This window comes from Microcaecilia unicolor, chromosome 5, assembly GCF_901765095.1.
Source record: "Microcaecilia unicolor chromosome 5, aMicUni1.1, whole genome shotgun sequence".
Lineage (NCBI taxonomy): Eukaryota > Metazoa > Chordata > Amphibia > Gymnophiona > Siphonopidae > Microcaecilia > Microcaecilia unicolor.
This window is the reverse complement of record NC_044035.1, coordinates 25,176,210-25,196,180: the sequence shown is the minus strand read 5'-3', so window position 1 is coordinate 25,196,180 and position 19,971 is coordinate 25,176,210. Positions and strand designations below refer to the sequence as shown.

Genomic DNA, 19,971 nt, shown 5'->3' with positions numbered 1-19,971 from the left:
TGCTTTCCCACTCATGGCAGGCTCAATGCGGCTTACATGGGGCAATGGAGGGTTAAGTGACTTGCCCAGAGTCACAAGGAGCTGCCTGTGCCTGAAGTGGGAATCCAACTCAGTTCCCCAGGACCAAAGTCCACCACCCAAACCCCCTAACCACTAGGCCACTCCTCCACTTTATGTTCTTAACATTATAAGTAGGTGCTGGTTGCCAGCTGAGGTATTCCAAATCTGTTTTATCTACAAACAGGAAGTTAGCAACATAATGTAGCAGTTGGAAACACACGCATCTTTTTAAAGAATAGCTTCTTAGAGAGCCTTAAAGGCTTTTCAACTATGGCCACTTTGGTGGGCAGCCAATAGGCTTATTAATTAATCTCGTGTGTAGCAGCTCCTGGTATCTGAAATCGTTTAATTACCGAGAGTTTCCTGGTTCTTCTTTCTCTGCCTGGTGGTAATTTCTACGTGCAAGGTGTGTGCCTAACCACGGGACGAAGCGGCCACATGTTGACCTTTTCCTAACACGGGCGAGCACTAGGACCGCGGCGGAGTCCTTTCTAAATCCAGGCCGTCCTGCTCGCCTTCACTTCTGCTGCGAGTCCAACAATCTATTAGGGAGAGAAAGCAGCAGCAGACAACAACAAGCAAGTCTGAGGGAGTCCTGCGCCCTTTCTTGAGACCAGACAGAGGGGGAAAAAGGGCAAAACCAAAAATTATGGGGAAACGAGGACGGCCAAGAAAAGAAGTGAAATCGGACGACGAGCTGATGGACACCTCTTGCAATCCGCAAGAGCCCAAAGACCTGCACTTCAGTGTCATCTTCAACAGCGAGGACGAGGACTCGATGCAAGAAATGAACACTTTCCCCCGAAATGTGCAGATCTTGTTGGAGGCTGCCAGCTATTTGGAGCAGGTCGAGAAGGAAAGCAAAAGTAAGTCTGATTTCCCCCCACCGAGCAGCCGGCATTGACTGGTGTAGACAGAGGAACAAAACAAGTCAACCAGTCGCCTTTGATGCCTGCCAGACCACACTTAAAAACTGTCGCTCATTTGCAGACAACTAGACAAAGCCTTTGCGCAAAAATAACGTTAACGTTGACTTGCACCAATGGAAGCATCAGTTTTAGTCTACCACCTAAACTTTCCAGTTAGCAAAAGGCTACTGTAAAGACAAAGCCTTTGATATGTGTGTGTGTGTGTGTGTGTGTGTGTGTGGGGGGGGGGGGGGGGTTGCAGTAGCTGTTCGTGTGTTTATACACAGAATGGATGAACGCACAGAATAGCGGGCCTAGGCTTGTGTGTAACAGATTTGCATGTGCAACATAAAAAAGGCTAATGTACAGTTAATAAGCTGCAACAGAATCAGTCGTGAAAGGATACTATTGATTTTGAATAATAGACCACACAACAAAGCAAGCTGTAAAAAGAAAATACGCAATTACGTCTCAATATAATCAGAAATCCCTGCAGATTTGTATAGTACAGTATTCCACGAGTGCAAAAAAAAACAACAAAAGTTTGTTTTCGGCTGGTAAAGGTTAAAGAAGAACTTTTTTTAATTTCTTTTAAAATTTCACGAGGTTTCATTTATATTTCATATTTAACTGGTATTGAATTAAAGGGCTCTCTGGAGATTTACTAAGTATTGAATACACTCAGATGAAAACTACTCCATCGACCAAAAGTGATCATTAGTTTCTCCTCTCCTGCTGTAATAATAAATGGCAAGTCGTTCCAGAAAGTCTGCTGGAACGTATAAGTTGTGTCTCGTCGTGTTCACTAATTCCTGCTACTCTAGTTAAGTATTTTTAGAAAGAGGTTGGTACTGCTCGGTGGACATCCCGTTTCTGCACTGTTGGACGATGTCAAATTAATTTATGTTCCCATCATTGTCTTCTGAGGCGTTTACAATGTAAAGAATTAACTAAAACCAGATGGATGCGTGCCTATTATTTGCAAACGGATGCAAGGCAAGTTTTCCTTCCTGTACATTTGCTGTATGGTGTGAATATTAGGTTAAAGAGAGCTCGTAGCAACTCCAAAGTGAGACAGTTGCAAGTTAAGGCCTATACTGCATGCAGTCTTTTCATTAACCTCGAGACGGGGGGGGGAGGGGGGGAATCCGTCTGTCTGCTGCCTCTTTGACCCCGAGATCTGCTTCAGTGTAGGATTTCAATTAGCAATTACTCACATGATCTCTAGAACTTGTAGCTATCCTTATAGATTCGTATGATAAAGTTAATGCAAACTACCAGTTTGTAATGTAGACGAATACTGGGTTCTCTTTCTATTAGAATTAAAATCCGTACTGCAAAATTAAGACGTGCATTCTAATTATGCAGGCTAGTGCTAGTTTATGAACAGTGACGCAGATTCTGCAGGGCCTTTCTATTTAGGGCCAGAATGAGTCTGTAAATGTGGAAAGATCACAAGATCCGCTCATTAAAACTTATAAAAACAAAGTAGGGAAAAAAATGACACAGCACAGTACTCTGCAGACCAGATCAGTCTCCCTGTGGCCTGGCAACTAATGCAAGACTCGTAGCATTGCCAACACCTCAGGTGCACGCACGCCTCCTCCTTAAGCCCGGCCAAATCAGCACAGCCGCTGCATTCACTTCCTCCTCCCAGTTGGTGTGACACATGGTTTCCACATGGAGACAAACTCCTGCGTTCCTATTGGACTTGGTCCGAAAAGGGGGCGTGGTTGCTGTACACATTCCACGAATCAGACGGTCTGTTCTCCCTTGATGTCATGCGTTGCTGAGTCTGTAGGCTGGTGGGTGTGGTTACCAGTTTAGTGCTGGGCTTTTTGGGAGTTGTAGTTACGTGACGTCACTGCATGGCCTTAAAGCAACAGGCTGTGGATGGTGGTAATAGGCTTCCTCTGCTGGGGTCATTCTAGTGAAGCTATGCAGCATCTAGGAGTATCTTCTTGCTACGGTTGTACTATTTAAAGTGGAAACGAATGATTTTTCTTTACGTCCCAAAATGTATCCATGGCTTTTATTGTAATAATTTTCTTGAAATGAAAATCCAGGAAGCCTCAAAAACAAGGAATACTGATTGCAGCAATGATCAAACAAAAACCGTAGGCCTAGTTTGGTGTGGGCATGGGGGGGGGGGCAGTTTCCTTCCCCCCCCAATGTAGCAGGAGCTGAATTGGTCCACCAACTACTAGTATTCCTTCCTTATAGCCCCCCCCCCCCCCAAGTAAGCAGACAAGCTATACCTATGAAGAAACATTGTTTGAAGATTTGTGCACTTACACAATTATATTTGCACTACAATAACAACTGTATTCCAAATTTTCATGCAGTTAATTGGGGCATCTGTCATAATCTCAGTGTTGTACTCTGGCCATCTAAAAATATTACTTAGTTTGTTTTCCCCTCACTTCTGCATCAGATTGTTGCATTATGCTGGCGCCTAGAGTTTTTGAATATTAAGGAGCTTATTTTCCAAAGAGGAAATATATTTAAAAAGTGTCATAAAGTAGCATTTGGATGAACATGTTTTGCAAACATCTATCTATGCAATTTGTCTGCGGTGCATCCCGATCACAAGGGGGCATGTCAGGCATTTCAAAGGACAGCTTAGGGTATGCCTAACACATGGAAGTTTTACAGCCATAATGGAAGAAAACAAAAATGTCCAGGACAAAGATCTAAACGCTTTGGTCTAGATCTGTTTTTAGAATGAATAAGGCACAAAAAGATGCCCTAAATCACCACTGGAGGGAATCAAGGATGACCTCCTTCCACCCCCTCCCTCCCCCCCAAAAAAAAATGAGAATAAAAATAGCACTTACCAGCCTCTATGACTGCCTCAGATGTTATAGCCAGGTCTATTAGAGCAGCATCCAGATCCCTGGAATAGTGTAGTGGTACCCACAGTGTGCACTGTACACAGGTGGACCTAGGCCCCTACCTCTTCTACATGTTACACTTGTGGTGGAAACTGTGAGCCCTCCAAAACTCACCAGACACCCACATGTAGGTGCCCCATTCACCTATAAGGGCTATTGTACTGGTGTACAGTTGAGGGTAGTGGGTTCAGACAAGGGAGCAATGAAGAGATGTGTACTTGTGAGCATTTATATAAAGTTCACAGCCATGCCCCATTGCTCTCCTGGAATGTCTGGGGGACCAGTCCACTAAACATACTGGCCCCTCCTACATTCCAATAGCATGATTTTTCTATGTTTTTCACTTGCACGTTTCTTTTGAAAAATGGCAGTGAAAAGATAAACGCGCAGAGCACAAAAGCTTATTACAGTATTTTCAGGAAAAAAGTACAGGTTTTGCGGTTTCAAAAATAGTCTTTTTTTTTTTTTTTTTCTATTCGGATTTGGGACATTTAACGCAAAATGGCCAAAGTCCAACTTGGACATCATTTTGAAAATGCGCCTCCTCGAGTAAAATGCTACAATACGCCTTCCAGATCATGTTCTTGCCTTTCTTCAGTTAGTCTCCGTGGACCTGCCAAGTTATCCAGTTACAGGAGGGAGACTAGAAGTAAGTCCAGGCTTTCTGGCAACCCCTCCTCCCTGTTGCATTATGGGGCCTGCAGTACTGATTCCCAAAGGGACTGAAAATACCCTAAGTTCAAAATCAGAACAGACATTAAAAAAAAATCTTTGTTGATGCAATTTTTGTAATTCCTTGGTTTTGTCCAGCTCTTATTTGTAATCCTCACAGAACTTGAATAAATAAGTTGCGGACTATAAGAATTATAATAATGTAATGGATAACTTGGCAGCTCTCTCTCTCGCTGTAGGATTTTAGGGCTTGAGTTGCCCAAGATGCAGCAGTACATTTGAGAAAGGACCTTGCTCTTTTTAGATGGATGTGTACCTGCTGTGACCCTGGAGTTATGCAAATCAGATACATACCTAAGGGATACTAGAAAATTTAACAAATTCAATGTTATAACAACTACCATTTATTTGTAAAGTACATCTGATGGTGCTTGGTAGGGTGGCCAAGTAGAACCAGATTTGCCCAAAAGGGTTGATCCAATCCTGTGTGTGTTCCAGTGGCGTTCCTACGAAGGCTGACACCCGGGGCAGATCGCCGATGCGCCCTGCCCCCCGGGTGCAGCACCCCCCCCTGAACAGCGCGATGCCCCCCCCTGGGTGCACACCGCTGGGGGGGGGGGGTGCCGCGTGCCTGCCGGCTCTTCGTTTTCATGCTCCCTCTGCCCCGGAACAGGAAGTAACCTGTTGCGGGGCAAAGGGAGCATGAAAACGAAGAGCTGACAGGCGCGCGGCACCCCCCCAGCGGCGTGCACCCGGAGCGGACCGCCCCCACCGCCCCCCCCCCCTTGGTACACCACTGGTTTGTTCCATTGTATACAGGAAGGTGTAGTTCTGATTTCACTAGTGGATTCCTTAAGCAAAGCAAGACTACGGAGTTCCTGCATTCAGTGGTGTAAACCCAGTCCATGATCAACCTTGTTAGGTGTATCTGGATTCAGCAGGTAACCTTACTTGGTTGTATAGTTTGCATAAGAATCCAAACTACTCAGACCATCTAACCTCAGGCTTCCCAAACCTCAGCCAGTTGGGTTTTCAGGATATTTACTATAAATGTACATGACATCAATTTTCATGCATTGGGAACGGATTTGTTTCTAGTTGAATGTCGTGGTTATTCATTGTGGATACTCTTAAAACCTGACTGGCTAGGGGAGGGGGGGTCCCCAAAACAGATTTGGGAAACACTGATTCTAACTTACACCCAGATGCATAAAGGTCCCCATAAAGCATCCAACTGTATTTTCACCTCAGTAAAAGCTACCGATTTGGAAATACACAGGAATTCCCGAAGCGAATAGCATGCAAATGAGCTGCTCGCTGCTTTTGCGAACAGGCTCATTTGCATGCTATAGGGGGAAGCCAGCCAGTCAGCTGAGAATGCGCAGAGCAGCCAATCGCTAAACATGGCTGCTCTGTGCATGCCACAGATGGCTTTCATAGATGCAGACAAGCTGCGTATATGAAAGCAAGTAGCCTTCTTTTTTTTGTTTTTCACTTTTTCTCCTGGTGCCCCAGTGCTGGTCTCTCCTGGAGCCCTGGCTTCTTTCATCTTCTCCTCACTCCTCCGGGCAGAGCCTCCTAGTGCCCCCATCACTGAAGCTAATATTAGATCCTGGGGAGTTGAATGCTCCACGGTTTACCCTGTTCCTTTGAAAAAGTCACAGCAGAAAAAATAGAATCAATGCACTTTACTTTGTAACATACAAGCCACCAGGATTCTTTCAGTCCAGACAGGCAGAACGAACAAACTTCTGTGTTTATTCTCACACTGGAACAATGCACAAAAATGTGCAATTGGCAAACAATAACAGGTAACTGAAACATGGATTAATTATAACACTAACTGCCAGCCACTGCTGGGTAATTTCAAAACTCCAGGCCAGTCAGAGTCCAGAACAGTCAAGTTTAAAATAAAAACTGGTTACATCACTACAGGCACTTCCTATTGTTTGTGTGCCAAATAAAAGAAAGAGAAGTCAGTTCTCTGCAGCAGCTTTAAGCATAAACATGCACCATCTGCTGGCCAAACTTGAGAAATACACTTCAGCCACATTTAAGACAGGAAAATAGCCAATATATTTTACGGGCTTAAAACACACTGTTTCTTCACACATGCATGTTTACTAATGGCTCCTTTTACAAAGCTGTAGTACGATTACCGTGTATTGAATGCGACAAAGGCCATAGGAACTGAATGGGTTTTGTCACATTTGATGTGCTGCTAATTGCTAGCTCGGCTTTGTAAAAGGAGCTCTAGGTCTGTTATGAAAAACAGACTGACTGTGAGGAGTGAGAGGATAAGGTAGGGCTGTCTTTTGGGACCTTTGGCAGCCATCCCAGGCCCTGTGCTTCAGGAGGATCCAGTGTAGGGCAGCAGTGGCCCTGATCCAATGTCTGACATCTCGTCCTTATGTGAAGGGTGGAGAAATCTATAGGAATATATGGGTTTCACTAGCGTTTAGTGCACGCTTAGTTTTAGCGTGCTCTAAAAACGCTAGCGCGCCTTTGTAAAAGACCCCCCAGGTGCCTCTACCTATCTGTCAGCACATTCTATCCTTTTATACTCCAGATCACTACGTTCCCTCAGTTCCCATTGGATGGTTCTTCCTTCCTCTAATTTTGCTCACTGGGAATCATCAAAGCATTCCGCCTTCTTTCTCGCATCATGTTTGTGGAATAACCGCCCCCACCCTCCCTTCATTCTGAACATTGCTTTTCTAAATTTAAGGTGTTATTGAAGATCCATTTTTTGACTCATCCTTTGGCCATGTGCTCTGATGCCTTCTCTCCAGCCCTCTCCCATGAAATCCGCTTCCCAGCCTTCCTTTACTCTGATTTGATTTGATTATTATTATTTTTTTTTTAAATCTTTGGTGAGAATGTTGCTATCCTATTTTAATTTGGAATTCCCTTCCATGCTTTAAATTATTTTATTCTGAAAACTTGTAAACTGCTTTGTCCTAGTAGTTAGTAAAAGTAGTTTCCATAGCGTCCCACAGATCAATCCAGAGACTTGTGGGTTATGTCCCTCTACCAGCAGGTGGAGATAGAACGTCAGAGGGTATATCAAATATCTCCAATAAACGTAAACATATGTGGCAATTAGAATTGTAAACTACTTTTGGCCACCACTATACAGAAGAGCAGAGATTTCAACTTATTTGCAGTAATGTGGAACCTAGCATTATGTAGCTACTAGTGAAAAAGGCCCGTTTCTGACACAAATGAAACGGGCGCCAGCAAGGTTTTCCTCGGAGTGTGTATGTTTGAGAGAGTGTCTGTGAGAGTGACTGTATGTGAGAGAGTGAATGTGCGAGTGTGTGTGTGTGTGAGAGAGTGAGTCTGGGTGCGAGTGTGTCTGAGAGAGATAGAGTGTGTGTGTGAGAATGAGAGTGTGTGCAAGTGCATATGTGAGACACAGTGTGAGAGAGAGTGTGTTTCACACAGATACAGTGTGTGCGAGAGAGAGAGAGAGAGAGAGAGAGTGTGTGTGAGACACAGACTCTCTGTGAGACTGACAGGCTCATTTTCAAAGCACTTAGCCTCCCAAAGTTCCATAGAAACCTATGGAATTTAGCCTCCCAAAGTGCTTTGAAAATATGCATTTGAGTGTTTGAGACCAAGAGAGTGTGTGAGTGAATGTGTGACACATAGAGAGTGAATGTGATACAGTGTGAGACATAGAATGTGTGAGAGTGAGAGAGAGAAAGACATTGACTGTGAGAGAGAGAGTGTGTGTGTGACAGAGATACCTCCCCCCCCCCTCTCTGGTGTCAGGCCCCCCCTCTCTCTCTGGTGTCTTAAGTGATACTGTGCAGGACGCTGAGCTCTGGCTGTGCTTCAAGGAACTGACCAATCCTATTTAATAGAATGCACCTCCAACATTCTGAAGCCGAGAAACCTCGTGTGGTTGGTCACATCTGCTTGTGACGAACCCGGAAGTACGTGATGTCAATTCAGGAGATGGATACAGAGAGCAGGAATGCCTCAGCCATGCAGTCAGCTTCAGAATGTTGGAGGTGCGTTTTATTATATAGGATAGTTTGGGTTATTCTTCTCTATGTGCATCCCATAGATCATGTAGTGTTCAAGGAACTCAGGGTTCAAATCTCATGTTTCTATTATTAGGATTGACACTTGCTTTCCTGTACTGAATGATCTCTTGTGTGTCCTGGAGTGAGATGGATGAGCCTGTATCTTAATACCTGTCCTTAGGTACTGCCACAGGATGAGCCCTTGACAATAAGGGACTTGATATACCGCCTTTCTGAGTTTTTTGCAACTACATTCAAAGCAGTTTACATATATTCGGGTACTTATTTTGTACCAGGGGCAATGGAGGGTTAAGTGACTTGCCCAGAGTCACAAGGAGCTGCAGTGGGAATCAAACTCAGTTCCCCAGGATCAGAGTCTGCTGCACTAACCAATAGGCTACTCCTCCACTAGCAACATGCCATGTAGAATCTTCAAATAGTAGCAACATTCCAGAATCTCAAATAATAGCAACAGTAACATTCCATCTAGAATCTCAAATAGTGGAAATGGGACTTGATATACCACCTTTCTGAGGTTTTTGCAACTACATTCAAAGCAGTTTACATATATTCAGGTACTTATTTTGTACCAGGGGCAATGGAGGGTTAAGTGACTTGCCCAGAGTCACAAGGAGCTGCAGTGGGAATTGAACTCAGTTCCCCAGGATCAAAGTCCACTGCACTAACCACAAGGCTACTCCTCCACTAGCAACATTCCATTCCATGTAGAATCTCAAATAGTAGCAACAGCAACATTCCATGTAGAATTTAGAATCTCAAATAGGGAAAGGGAAATGGGACTTGATATAGCACCTTTCTGTGGTTTTTTGCAACTACATTAAAGTGGTTTACATAGTATATAGAGGTACTTATTTGTACCTGGGCAATGGAGGGTTAAGTGACTTGGCCAGGGTCGCAAGGAGCTGCAGTGGGAATCGAACTCAGTTCCCCAGAATCAAAGTCCACTGCGCTAACTAGGCTACTCCTCCATGCACATTTACCCTGCTATGCATGTGAACAGGTACAAAGTGATACATACAGAGAAGAATAATCCAAACTCTAGCTAGGATCCACATTAGGCGTCACCACCCAGGAAAAGGATCTAGGTGTCACTGTTGACAATACATTAAAGTCATCCGCTCAGTGTACACTGGTAGTGAAAAAAAGCAAATAGAAACATTAGAAATTATTAGGAAAGAATGTGACTGGGCAAATCGCTTAACCCTCCATTGCCTCAGGTATAAACTTAGGTCGTAAGCCTCTGGGGACAGGGAAATACCTACTGTACCTGCACTGCTCCTGGAAAGGTACAAGCCATATCAAAGACATCCAAAATCTAAATTCCCCAGCAAAAAGGATACTTTTGGGTTCATTTTCGAAAAACAAAACTGTCCAATAGCACCGTTTGGATGGATTTTTTATTTAACCTATTTTGCAGACGTCTATGCATTTGGTCTCCAGCGTGTCCAAATCACAAAGGGGGGTATGTCGGGGGCGTTTCAAAGGCGGGATTAGGGCGTGCCCAACTCTTGGGTATTTTGCAGCCATAATGAAACAAAACCGTAACGTTTTGGTCTAGACCTGTTTTTCTAACAAAAAGGTGCCCTAAATGACCAGATGACTCTAGTGGTCACTGGCCCCCTGCCACCCCCCCAAAAATGTGAATAAAAATAGTACCCACCCACTGACAGCCTCAGATGTTATACTCGGGTCCATTAGAGCAGCATATGGGTCCCAGGAGTAGTGTGGTGGTGGGTGCAGTGCACTGTAGACAGGTGGACCCAGGCCCATACCTCCTTCTACCTGCTACACTTGTGGTGGAAACTGTGAGCCCTCAAAAACTCACTAGACACACACTGTACCCACATATAAGTGCCCCCTTGTAGTGGTGTACAGTTGAGGGTAGTGGGGTTTTGGATAGGGTTACCATATGTCTGGATTTACCCGGACATGTCTTCTTTTTGAGGACATTTCCGAGTAACTGGGCGGGTTTTGCCAATCTGCCCGTTCCTATAGGACGGCCCACCCACCAGCCTGCCCGTTTGTCCAGAAATCCGGACAAACGGGCAGATTGCTAGCCTCCCTTCCCCTTAGTTACTACTGCCCTGGTGGTCTAGTGACCTCTTCCGCCTTCGGGGCAGGAAAGAGCCCCCTCTTTCCTGCCCGGATCTCGGCGCCGATTCAGAATGGCCGCTGAGAGTTGAAGTGACCTCGCGAGACTTCAACTCTTGGCGGCCATTTTGAATCGGCACTGAGATCACCAACAGGAAGGATGCATGCAGGGCAGCGCTTCAGGCAGGAAAGAGGGGGCTCTTTCCTGCCCCGAAGAGGTCACTAGACCACCAGGGCAGTAGTAAGGTAAAGGGGAGGGGGGTGACGGGGTGTGTGACAGGGAGGAGGGGGTAAATGTGACAGGGGGCGGAGCGCGGGCATGAAAGGGGCGGGGTATGTGGTGGGGGCGGGCCATGTGTCCTTTTGAGGGGGACAAAATATGGTAACCCTAGTTTTGGAGGGCTCAGCAGACAAGATAAGGAAGCAATGGTGAGATGTGTACCTGGGAGCATTTATTTATTTATTGTGGTTTTAGCTTGTGCAGTTTTTTTTTTTTTTTAAAGTTACCTAGAAAGATAAATCACAAAACACAAAACCTTGAAACAGTATTAATTTTTTTTTTTTCCAAAATGGGTATATTTCCTATTTGGATTTGGTACGTTTAGTGCAAAACGTGTAAAGTCTGACTTGGATGCACTATTGAAAATGCCCCTCTTCGTGGAATCGTGGGGTATTCATTGCATAACTCACAGAGCAACACAAATCACATCTCACTATTGGTTTGGTGTCTGAAATAATTAAATTCATACTATGGGTAATACTTGGTTTTAACCGATGGTTGCTATATATAATATATATATACACACACACACACATTTAAATGCAATATTGCAAGTACTTGACCTTTTTTCTCTTAGTAATAAATCTAAGTATATACTTTTGTACATAAATGAACTGCCTAAGTTCATTTCTTGGACTTTGATTAATTTATTTGTATGCTGTACACGGACCTAACTATTGGCACTGGAAAAGGAACATCTATATAAATAATTCTCACCGCCAACGTCCTGAACCTCACTGTGTGGCAGGGAAACACTGAAGCCCTGTAGTCTTCTAGGCTGTTATCACCACTCACTTTCACTCTCACTCATAGACCCGCCCTCAGCCACGCCCCATCCACACATAATTCACAACCCCAACATTCTAAATGTAAATTTGTAGTTGCAAGATCCTGAGTGTCTGCCCCACCCTCGCGTCACAACGTGATGACGTGGAGGGTGGGGCTATGACACTCAGCCAATCGGCAGTTCCACCGCCCTCCGACGCTCCCCCCCTCCTGACGCACAGCCAGAAACAGCGGCCTACGCAGGGCTCCACCCCCCCCCGACGCACAGCGACAAACACCACTACGCAAGGGGAGGAGTGCCGTTCGAACACCTGATCTGCCGGGACCCCGAAGCTGCCGCCCTCCACAAAAAAACTACCCACCTGCGCCCTCCCGACATTGCCGTCCTGTGCCCTCCCGACGCTGCCCTCCAAACACCTCACGACACTGCCGCAGGAATACCTTGCTAGCGCCCGTTTCATTGCTCACAGAAACTGGCCTTTTTTACTAGTTAGTAATATTAACGATTCCTTTAAAAATAATACTTATTGCATGCAACGAGCCCCATGAATAAAATCAGAATTAAGAACTTATAATGTGGCACTAATGAGAGACCCCCCCCCCCCCCCCCGATATTCAGCGATATTTAATCAGCCAGGAATGGCTCCTTGCTAGTTAAATAGCACTTAGCCGGCTGAGGGGCATAATCGAAGGGGCGCCCAAGTTGTCATGAGGGCATCCTCGCAGGACGGCCCCATAAAGGGGCGGGGCAACCCATATTATCGAAACAAGATGGGCGTCCATCGTTCATTTCGATAATACGGTCGGGGACGCCCAAATCATGAAATTTAGGTTGACCTTAGAGATGGTTGTCCTTAGGTCGTTTTTGAGATGGTCGTCCCTGGTTTTCGGCAATAATGGAAACCCAAGTACGCCCATCTCAAAAACTACCAAATCCAAGCTATTTGGTCGTGGGAGGAGCCAGCATTCGTACTGCACTGGTCTTTCTCATATGCCAGGACACCAACCGGGCACCCTAGGGGGCACTGCAGTGGACTTCACAAATTGCTCCCAGCTGCATAGCTCCCTTACCTTCGGTGCTGAGCCCCCCAAACCCCCCTCCCCACAACTGTACACCACTACCATAGCCCTAAGGGGTGAAGGGGGGCACCTACATGTGGGTACAGTGGGTTTTGGGGGGGGGGGGGTTGCAGGGCTCAACATTTACCACCACAAGTGTAACAGGTAGGGGGGGGGATGGGCCTGGGTCCGCCTGCCTGAAGTACACTACACCCACTAAAAACTGCTCCAGGGACCTGCATACTGCTGTGATGGAGCTGGGTATGACATTTGAGGCTGGCATAGAGGCTGGCAAAAAATGTTTTTTAATTTGTTTTGGGTGGGAGGGGGTTGGTGACCACTGGGGGAGTAAGGGGAGGTCATCCCTGATTCCCTCTGGTGGTCATCTGGTCAGTTCGGGCACCTTTTCGAGTCTTGGTCGTGAAACAAAATGGACCAAGTAAAGTTGGCCAAATGCTCGTCAGGGACGCCCTTCTTTTTTCCATTATCGGCCGAGGATGCCCATCTCTAAATCATGCCCCAGTCCCGCCTTCAGTACGATGCTGACATGCCCCCGTGAATTTTGGTCTTCCCCACGACGGAAAGCAGTTGAGGACGCTCAAAATTGGCTTTCGATTATGCCGATTTGGGCGACCTTGAGAGAAGGATGCCCATCTCCTGATTTGTGTCGGAAGATGGGTGTCCTTCTCTTTCGAAAGTTCACCCTTAAGTGCTAATTTTCGACATGATAATAGCCAGTTATCTCCGCTGAATATTAGTGCATAGCACGTAGCAGCTAACTAGCTGAGATATAACCAGCTAGATGTGAATATTCAGCGCTTCACTGGCTAAGTTTAGTGGCCAAATTGGACCGCATAAATTGTGGTCCTATCTTTGGCCGCTATAAACTTAACCAGCCAGCTCTGAATATTAACTTGGCTGGATAAGTTTAAGCTACCTACAAAAAAAATACGATATTCAATGCCGGTCACCGGAAACGACCTGGCATTAATACTACTACTACTTATCATTTCTATAGCGCTACTAGATGTACGCTGCACTGTACACTTGAACATGAAGAGACAGACCCTGCTCGACAGAACTTACAATCTAATTAGGACAGACAAACAATACAAATAAGAGATAAAGGAATTACTAAAATGGGAATGAAAAACATACCTACTGAACAAGTGAGTAAGGGTTAGGAGTTAAAAGCAGCATCAAAAAGCCTAGATTTGAAGATGGCCAGAGATGGAGCTTGACGTACCGGATCAGGAAGTCTATTCCAGGCATATGGTGCAGCAAGATAAAAGGAACGGAGTCTGGAGTTAGCAGTGGAGGAGAAGGGAGAAACGAGAGGTACTGAGGAGCTGCAGAGTGAATGCATTTGTAAGTCAATAACAGGAGTTTGAACTGTACGCGGAAATGGATAAGGGAGCCAGTGAAGTGACTTGAGGAAAGTGCTAATATGAGCATAGCGACACTGGCGGAATATTAGTCGTGCAGCAGAAATTTGAACAGATTGAAGAGGAGACAGATGGCTAAGTGGGAGACCTGTGAGAAGCAAGTTTCAGTTAGTCTATGTGAGTGGTGATAAGAGTGTGGATAAGGGTTCTAGTAGTGTGCTCAGAAAGGAAAGGACAAATTTTAATGATGATATAGAAAGAAACGACAGGTTTGATCAGTGCTGAATATGTTCAGAGAAGGAGAGAGAGGAGTCGAAGATGACAAGGTTACGAGCTGATGAGACAGGGAGGATGAGAGTGTTATCCACAGAGAGAGAGAATGGGGGAAAGAGGAGAGGTTGGTTTAGGGGGAAAGATAAGATTGAATATCTGGGATCAGCACCAATCCTGCACTTAGCTGGCCTGCTTCCTGTGGGCTGAATATCAGCTGGAAAGTATTTAGAATAGCTATTGGTTTTAAATGGGTGGTTAAGTAGACTGCTCAGGGCTACATGGTCAACAATTGAGATCCAAACCATGGGCATGGGAAGGAATTTCTTTAAAGGGGGGGGGGGGGGGGGGTAGTAATTTTTGCATTACCCAACAGAGAGTTTTGGACTGAAGTCGTGATATTTTTTTTGTTCCAGTCTCTTCATTAATATCTTTCATCAATTTGTGAACACTACCACAGACATTTGTATCAGAGTCCAAATCACATACTTCTACATTTGTTCCACAAACGCATCCGGTTTAATTACTGCAGTCACTACTTGTCCTCTTAATATAATGCCACACTGGGAAAAGACCAAGTGTCCATCGAGCCCAGCATCCTGTCCACGACAGCGGCCAATCCAGGCCAAGGGCACCTGGCAAGCTTCCCAAACGTATACATGTTATTCCTGAAATTGTGGATTTTTCCCAAGTCCATTTAGTAGCGGTTTATGGACTTGTCCTTTAGGAAACCGTCTAACCCCTTTTTAAACTCTGCCAAGCTAACCGCCTTCACCACGTTCTCCAGCAACGAATTCTAGAGTTTAATTACGCGTTGGGTGAAGAAACATTTTCTCCGATTTGTTTTAAATTTACTACACTGTAGTTTCATCGCATGCTCCCTAGTCCTAGTATTTTTGGAAAGCGTGAACAGACGCTTCACATCCACCTGTTCCACTCCACTCATTATTTTATATACCTCTATCATGTCTCCCCTCCGCCGTCTCTTCTCCAAGCCGAAAAGCCCTAGCCTCCTTAGTCTTTCTTCATAGGGAAGTCGTCTCATCCCCGCTATCATTTTAGTCGCCCTTCGCTGCACCTTTTCCAATTCCACTATATCTTTCTTGAGATGCGGTGACCAGAATTGAACACAATACTCAAGGTGCGGTCGCACCATGGAGCGATACAACGGCATTATAACATCCTCTCTATAAGCCCTTCATATTACAAAAACAGTGTAAGCAAGATGTAGTTTTATACATTTTAAAATATGAAAGGGTGGAAGGAAAGGGGGCTGATGGCCGTAGGGAGCATTTTTAAAGATGAGAGTAAAAGGGAGTCCAGCAGCTCATAGAGGTATTTTTTTACATATAAGATGGAGGGAGAGAGGGCAGGTGACTTTAGAGTAGCTGAAGGAGAGTTACATTCAGGTACACTAAATGCTGCTGAAACTCTAGAGCAGGGTTGTCCAACCTTGGTCCTGGAGGGCCACAATCCAGTCAGGTTTCCCCCAGTGAATATGCACAGGATCTCTTTGCATGTGCTGCCTCTATTGTATGCAATAGATCTCATACATATTCGTTACGCATACTATTCAATGCCGGGTTAAACGTAAATGTTAATAAATGTACTCAATATTATTAGTATATGTCACTCACACAGTTATTATAAATACTCTTTATTTTATTATACATAATATTGCAAAATATTTCCTCAAATATCAATTGCCAAATATCCTACATACATGCACGTTCACACTCATTCGCATATCTTCACACCTTGTGACCTCTAACTAATACATCCAATTGCTATCTACCCTCCAGAACCTGTTAGCGGCTCTTATAACCAGCAACATAATAGTTCACGAAATGGTTCCCTCTTACTGCACGTATGCAAATGCACCTGTGGGAATTGTACCCTAAAACACTACCATGCAGTAACTAACAAATCAGGCCGTGAAATTCCTTGTTCTCACGAGTCATTTCATCAGTGTGTTTTATCTTGAGGTTCAGGTTACTCACGCCCCAAAAGTTCTCTTACTAAAAGGCTTCTTGGTAGTATAGCACATAAATCTTCTGCAAACACTCAAAGTTGGTGTGTTATCAGTCCATCGCCACTCACAAATCGCCCGAGACCCTACACCACAGTCTGTGTTTCGCTACTTGAGCGTCCTCAGGAGTCGGGTTCTGACTGAGGAAATGCCCGTTTCCTTTTGGCTTGAAACATCGTTAATCTCCCCCTGATGCCATATAAATTCACCACCATAAACACACCAAACGTATCCCTTCCAATCTCGGACACCCTAAAAATCCTTGGAGTCACCATCGATCGACATCTAACACTAGAAAGCCATGCGAGAAACACAACCAAGAAGATGTTCCATTCAATGTGGAAACTAAAAAGAGTAAGACCTTTCTTCCCAAGGACCATTTTCCGCAATCTGATACAGTCAATGGTGCTCAGCCACCTAGACTACTGCAACGCACTTTACGCTGGCTGTAAAGAACAAATAATCAAGAAACTTCAGACAGCGGAGGAGTGGCCTAGTGGTTAGGGTGGTGGACTTTGGTCCTGGGGAACTGAGGAACTGAGTTCGATTCCCACTTCAGGCACAGGCAGCTCCATGTGACTCTGGGCAAGTCACTTAACCCTCCATTGCCCCATGTAAGCCGCATTGAGCCTGCCATGAGTGGGAAAGCGCGGGGTAGAAATGTAACAAAAAAAAAAAAAAACAGCCCAAAACACCGCAGCCAGACTCATATTCGGAAAAACAAAATATGAAAGTGCTAAACCCCTACGAGAAAAGCTACACTGGCTCCCACTCAAAGAACACATCACGTTCAAGATATGCTCCCAAGTTCATAAAATCATTCATGGAAATGCCCCAGCCTACATGTCAGATCTGATAGACTTACCACCCAGGAATGCCAAAAGATCATCCCGTGCATTCCTTAATCTGCACTTCCCCAGTTGCAAAGGTCGAAAATACAAGCTAACGCATGCATCAAACTTTTCCTACTTGAGTGCCGCGTAACTTAAAAACGATCTACGAACTGACTAATTTTCGCAAACTTCTGAAGACCCACCTCTTTAATAAGGCCTACCACAAAGATCAACACATGTTAATGTAACGCATCTCCTCCAACTGTTTTCATTTACCTGCTTGTCTAAATTTTATTACTATACCATTCAAGATCTTTATGTAACAATAATTGTCTATTTTCTAAACTATTTCCATCAAGATCGATACATTGTAAGCCACATTGAGCCTGCAAAAAGGTGGGAAAATGTGGAATACAAATGCAATAAATAAATATATCCTGCCATGTCCAGCGAGGCCAGATGGGCCTTGCGTTGCCAAAGTGGCTTTGGATTCAGGCCTGCAGGACGTGGGCCCGAAAGGAGCCAGCTCAGCACTGGAGGGGAGGAGCAGCAACAGAGAAGCGGATGAGATTCGATTTGGGAAGTTTTGTAGCAGCTTCAAGCCACAGTCACCCGGTCCACAACTGAGGTAATATCGTTGTTTTCTAAAGTGGATCAAATGGCTAAGGTGATTGAGGAGGTTAAAATGGACTTTTCAATACAGAAAGCTTTAATTAATAACTAGTAAAAAAGGCCCGTTTCTGACCCAAATGAAACGGGCGCTAGCAAGGTTTTCCTCATTGAGCAGTTGCCTGTGAGGTGCGATGCGCCCCCCCCCCCCTCCCGGCACCATCCCACCCACGGTGATGCATCCGGCCGCAGCCATCCGACCCACCATGCCCATCGCACCCACCTTCGCGTCGGTTTGGCGGCGGGGGACCCGGAACCCCGCCACCACAAGTCCTGTGTGCTGAGTACGGCGTCGGCGTTGGTAGCTGTGCAGGGCAGAGTTCTGTGCGTCTGACGTCATGCACGTGCAGGACGTCAGACGCACAGAATCCCTGCCTCCACAGGCTAGGAATGCCGAAGATGACACCGTAGTGAGCAGACAGGGCTTGTGCTGGTGGGGTTTCGGGTCCCCCGCCGGCAAAGCAACGCAAAGGTGGTTGTCTCAGGAGGGGGTTGTTGCGGGGGGGTGCTGGAGGTCCTTGTGTTGAGCTGCAACTTTAGGGGGGGGGGTCAACTGTTTGTTTAGGTGGGGTGGCTTCACCACCATGAATCCACGAACCGTTCTGGGAGACTGACTGACTTCAGTGACGTCAGTGTCCTCAGAACGTCCTCAGAACGTTGAGGTTGCTTTTTATTATAGTAGATATGAGAGATCTCCAAGAATTTCAAAGTACAGCGGCATGAGATAAGCTGGCTCTCCGTAGAAAGTTGGAGCAAATTGAGAATTTCAACCGACGGCTTAATCTGCGTGTTTTGAACTTTCCAAAACTCCTGGGAATATTGCCAGGTGTTTGTGACCTGGATTGGCCACTGTTGGAAACAGGATGCTGGGCTTTCCCAGTATGGCAGTACTTAATGTACTTATGCCTGTAGATCTTTTCAAGAAATATCTTGTGGATAGGTTGGGTTTTTCCTCTAGTAATATTCCTCCTGTTAACAAGATTTATTATTTACCTGTTGCCTTGAAGTCCCAGGGGAACTTGGAAGTGAATGTAGCTCAAGGGGCCTCATTAGATGTTAAAAATATCTCAGCAATTTTGGAGGACTTAATCACAGAACCAATGCAGCATATCGTATGTTTTTGAACAAGATCTAAATACAACATTGAGACTTTACTTCACACGTTCCCAGGATGTGTTTTATGTGCAAACTAATAAAACATGCCCGTTTCTTGCGGCAATGAAACGGGCACTAGCAAGGTTTCCTTCCGGACCTCCCCCCCCTCCCTACTCACCCCGTTGGCGTTCGTCCGCCATTGTTGCGGACCTCGGCACGTCACCTTCAATCTGCTGACATTGCTCCGCCCTCGACGTCATCACGTTTGACGCGAGGGCGGGGCCCCAACAGTGTTTTCGGTGGCTTCACCACCACGAAGGCTTCGAACCGGAAGGAAGGAAGTGCCCGGAGGACCTGACAGTGACGTCAGTGTCCTCAGAACGTTGAGGGTGAGTTTTATTATATAGGAAGGTAAGGATATACCCAGTCGTGACTAAAACAACACAGGATGGGAGGAAAGTTTTTCTAGCAGTGAGACAAGAAATTAAAAATTTAGGAACTACTTTTCTTCTATCATATCCTTGTAAATGTATTGTTAGACTGGGATGGATGAAATATGGGGTTTGGTTTTTTTTTTGCTCCTGAGCAGCTCGCTCAATCCTAGATGTGAAAAAGATCATGTAAGCTAGAGGTGGTTTAATTTAGGTTTGGGGGAGTCTGGGTTCCTGTTAATGCCTTTTCTGATTTAATAGTTTTCCTTTTGTTATTTCCTTAATTTCTTTTCTCCTCCCCTCTTTTTTTTTTTCAGTTGTGGTCTAAGGAAGAATTTATTGTTACTTATTGTTAATTTTTCAGTTATAAAATTGTTGCTTTCTGTGTTCCTGGTTCAAGAGAGAATCTTGTATTGTATTTTAAAAAATATATATATAAATTAAATAATTTTTA

The 19,971-nt window shown here is 45.1% G+C and overlaps 1 protein-coding gene across 1 annotated transcript in view; it reads left to right on the top strand.

Moving 5' to 3' along the window:
- Positions 1-400: 400 nt before the first annotated feature.
- The window catches only part of MXI1 (MAX interactor 1, dimerization protein), a 128,000-nt gene continuing 108,429 nt past the window's right edge, over positions 401-19,971 (top strand). Inside the window, exon 1 of the mRNA XM_030202769.1 lies at positions 401-926. Within this exon, the coding sequence (XP_030058629.1) occupies positions 710-926 (217 nt within the window). The 5' untranslated portion in view covers positions 401-709. The remainder of the gene's footprint in view (positions 927-19,971) is intronic.